General features: G+C 45.4%; 1 protein-coding gene across 1 annotated transcript in view; it reads left to right on the top strand.

Moving 5' to 3' along the window:
- The window catches only part of fryl (furry homolog, like), a 125,112-nt gene that overhangs the window by 106,544 nt on the left and 13,568 nt on the right, over positions 1 to 5,000 (top strand). The window contains 1 exon segment of the mRNA XM_063201325.1: positions 3,168 to 3,236. Coding sequence (XP_063057395.1) covers positions 3,168 to 3,236 — 69 coding nt within the window.

The following is a 5,000-nucleotide window of genomic DNA, read 5'->3' as shown; positions in this document are numbered from 1 at the left end:
ACACACACACACACACACACACACACACATAAATATACACACTCACACTCACACATAAATATACACACACACACACACACACAAACACACACACACACTCACACTCACACTATTACAGACACACTCATGTACACAAATATACCCCAAATTACTCAAATGACCACACTAATTCCTCTCAGCACAAAATGCAGATGTCTAAGTACTTTGTCCTTATAAACCTTTTGATCTTGAGGAATAGGCCCATTTTAAAGGTGCACTGTGTAAGATTAGGTATTGCAGAGTAGGTATTGCAACTATGCTGCTTATTGAAACTGCTATCTATCTATCTATCTATCTATCTATCTATCTATCTATCTATCTATCTATCTATCTATTGCCAGCCAAATTTGATCTTTTCATGAATATTTACTAGAGGTGCTCCGATTGCTCGGCTGCCGATCATGACCGGCCGATAATGGCCAAAAATAGCCTGATCGGTGATCGGAAAAACATGCCGATCAAAAAAACGATCGAGAGATATTAAATTCCTCACGCAACCATTTGCCTTTACACCTGGCGCTGCATGTAGGCGCTGGCTCTGCACAGCTGCAACTGCACCAAAAGAAGGCGTCTTTGCTTGTCTATAACTTTTCGCCATTCCCCCCTTCATTTCCACCATTCATAACCATATCTGCATCAACAATGATCTGATTTTCCGATCCATGCGCCGTTTACCTGACTATGTAATTTGCGATTGAGTACTCGCCAGTGAGCCATGTTACGTTATAACCTGTGTAGTTGCCTTGGTCAGCACGCGACAACTTCACGTTGTCAGCACAAACACGTCAATTATTGTTTTCAAAGTTGTAATTGGCAGTCAGTCGATTAGTTTGATAGTCGCTGAAACACCAAACGGCGACAGATGTGGTTAAAACTTGAGAGAGAGATTCAGAACGGTAGTGGAGCACTGCAACTGTGGACGGTGACAGAGAGGGGAGGGGCTCTCCTCACGAGGCTGCTCATTTAAAGCGACAGGTTGTTTTTTTTCTCGTATGTGGAAGACTATTTGATGTAATGTTTCAGTTTCAATTCAATCTTAAATAGTTTAGTTATTCTATGCAATAACTTATACATTGATTAATACTGTAGACTGTATTACCAACACTAGTCTGAAAGATAATAATAATAATAATAATAATAATAATAATAGCCTAATACTGTAATAGACATGTGAAAATTCAGATTGATTGGTTTATGGGCAGAAATGGTATTCAATAAGGATAATTAATAGGCTATTAAAAAAATAGGAAATCATTTTTGTGATCGGCAATGATCGGTAATCGGCAGATAAAGATTTTTGGTGATCGGTATCGGTGATCGGACCCAAAACATGGTGATCGGAGCACCTCTAATATTTACTAAATAATGAACAACTATTTACCAGTATGACCAAAGACCTTATGTGTCTGCTAAAAATGGCGGACATTGAGAAAATTGTGCTTATTAAACATGAAATGTCAGTCATAATGAATGCTTAGAATTGGTAAGTATTTGTGAAAAAGTAGCATTTCTGAATGGGCAGCGTGAATTCTGGAAAGAAGCTGCTAAAAACATTACACAGTGCACCTTTAACTCTGGCTCCACCCAACTGTTCTTTGCAAAGCACTTCAGCCTCAAGTCCTTTTGTTAATGTTCTATAAATAAATTGGCAAATTGACCAAAAGGGGGGTAAAAATCTGTGCAGATGCATCTCTCTCTCTCTCTCTCTCTCTCTCTCTCTCTCTCTCACTCTCTCTCTCTCTCTCTCTCTCTCTCTCTCTCTCTCTCTCTCTCTCTCTCTCTCTCTCTCTCTCTCTCTCTCTCTCTCTCTCCACAGAGTGCTGAGCTCACTGCCACTTAACAGAGCACAGTGACGTCATAGCCATAGTCTTATTGGGCATCCGTGGGCTGCAGTAGATTCTATTAGCTCGGCAGAACAAATTAAGCCCCCGCCCAACCTGCCACTTACGTAGCAATGCCATCATCTATGCCCACCAACGCTGATGCTTGCGTACGCGCACACACACACACACACACACACACACACACACACACACACACACACACACACACACACACACACACACACACACACACACACACACACACACACACACACAGATGGATCTATAAATACCCACGCCCCTCAGTCTCCTAAACCAGTTAAGGCAGGAGGGCAGAGAGGTGTGGTGTGGGTGGGATAGGAGAGTAGTGCGTTTTGAGCGAGATGTTGGAGGTGGGGAGGAAGCTGATTGCGGATGGGAATTGTGGAGGGTGAGTGTCTGAGAGGATGTGGGTGTTGGTGGTGGGGGGGGGGGTAGCTGGTGACTAGATGTGGTTGGGGGGGGGGGGGGGGTGGTGGGAGGAGTAGGGTGATGTGGGGAGTGGAGGAGGGTGCACTCTGGACAATCTCTTGGTGCATGTGGTTGGGTTGGGGGATTGTGAGCGGGTGGTGTGTTACTGTGGCTCTGTATGTTTGGGAGAAAGAGGTGTGTGTGGGTGGGGGGTGGTGGTGTGAGTGTGTGCGGGGGGGGGGGGGGGGTGGGGGGGGTGGCAAGGGGTGTGTGTGTGTGTGGGGGGAGGTGCATTGTGTGTGTGTGTGTTGAGGGAGGTATGGTGGTCTCCAGAGGATACTGCCCTTTCACTGCCTCTGCAGGCGCTCTTTAATTCGCTAAGTACCGCACGCTTATTAAATTCACCCCCCTGCCCCGTCCCACCACCCCCTCCAGAACACGTGCACAAACACACACACACACACACAAGAGAAACACACACACACACACACACACACATACACACACACACACACACACACACACACACACACACACACACACACACACACACACACACATGCATGCGCACATACGCATATACACACGTACTGTACATGGTTGTGTGGGTATAGACATAGCCTATGTACACGTGATGCATGACATCGTTGCTGTCCGGCAGAAAACTTGTCACACACCCAGGACGGCATCACATGTATGTGTACGCAGGCACACACGCACACACTCCTATACATCTCTATACAAACCTCTATGTACAGCTAGAATACAAAAACGTGCACACACACAAGTTGAAATATGTGCACTTACCTATATGAACAACAAAATTCTAACGCCTGTGCTCTTCTCTCCATGCAGTGGTTGGACAACTGCAGGAAGACATTTGGTGACAAAGACAGTAGCCATCGACCCAATACTCAGGCTCAGGTAAGGACACACACACACACACACACACACACACACACACACACACACACACACACACTGTTGTTTGTTTACTGTTTGCATCAGACCTAACTGGCAGCTTCCTCATCTTGTGGCAATACCTCACAATGTCTCTAACATATCTGTCACACACACACTCGCACACACCTGCACACAATGCAAATACATTTTTAAAAATGGGGTGTAGAATGGTGAAAAGTGGAGTGGAGAGCCGCTACTGTACATCAGCAGGTGCCATGTACCAAACAAAATGTATTGTCATTCTTTTAGCCATATTATTATTTTGTACAAAAGGGAGACAATTCGCACACTTCAGGTCTTTTTTGTGCAAACTAAAGCTTTACTTGACTTGCAAACTTTCGGTCCTTAGACCTTCATCAGGCCGAGTGCATACAGACAGTGTTTGTGATTAATATGCTTATATTAGTGGCACCAGTGGTGGCTGCACCTGCACCACACATTTCAACTGAATCCTGCACCTTCTAAACAGAGGAGCAGTGACCAATCAGTACTTCACCACTATATTATTATTTCAAATGTATAGGCTTTTAATACTGTCGATGTCCCATGGTAGGCTCAATCACAATCAACATGTGCTGCTACAGCACTCCACACACACACACACACACACACACACACACACACACACACACACACACACACACACACACACACACACACACACACACACACACACACACACACACACACACACACACACACACACACACACACACACAGAGTTCAGCTGTCCGTCATGCCTTCTCTGACAGGCCACCATTGACGAGTACAGAGAGCAGGGTGACACTGCCCCGGCTTATAGACAAGTAAAAAAGAAAACACACAGAGAGGCAGGCGGCCACATATACACACTCTCACACCGGTACATAAATCTCTCCATAACACTGCCACGTGTCTGCGAATTGGACTCTGGCGGGCTACCTGGCTGCGCGCACGCACACACACATACTCACACACACACATACACACTCACACGTTCACACACTCACAGAAGATTTACATGTGTAGAAGTCGGGGGTTATCCATTGCTTGATGAGGGGAGTGTCTATTACTGCCGACCCCAGCTGCACCCCTCCTTTACGGAGGTCAGCTGCCAGGAGAGTCGATTCTCTTGGAGAGGCCGGCCACCACACAAGCTGCATGTCTGTGTGAACACACATTCAGGCACACATGTACAGTATACGCACGCACGCACACACACACACGCGCGCACACACACACACGCACGCACGCACTCATCTATTGGCATACATGAGTATGCAAGCACACGCGCAAACGAAAATGCACACAAACACACAATGCACACACAAACAAAAGCAACACGCGCACACACACTCACTCACACGGAACTCGTGATCAATGATTGTTATTTTTCTTCTCTCTCTGTAATGGTCCATGTTCACTCTTCCGTTTATCTCACACATACATTCAATACACACAACATCTGATCAATGCCTTGTTTCTCTCCCTTTTTTCACAGTTAGTTTGCCCTCTGCTCCTTGTTTGAGCCTCTTTCTGCAGATGGGCTCGGCAGCAGACCTATTCACTCTTTGCTGAAAACACACAACTCATAATAGTTGTGTAGCTGAAAACTCATAATAGTTTCTTTGCTGAAAACACACAACTCATAATAGCATTGCAGTGACAATGTAGGGATTCTCAAGGAACCGATTAAGACTTGGTCATTACCATTTTGGTGACAAAAAGTTTATAACAGAGGCTCTG

This window comes from Engraulis encrasicolus, chromosome 6 (genome assembly GCF_034702125.1).
Source record: "Engraulis encrasicolus isolate BLACKSEA-1 chromosome 6, IST_EnEncr_1.0, whole genome shotgun sequence".
Lineage (NCBI taxonomy): Eukaryota > Metazoa > Chordata > Actinopteri > Clupeiformes > Engraulidae > Engraulis > Engraulis encrasicolus.
Note: the sequence above shows the minus strand (reverse complement) of the source record. Positions and strands in the feature narration are given on the sequence as shown.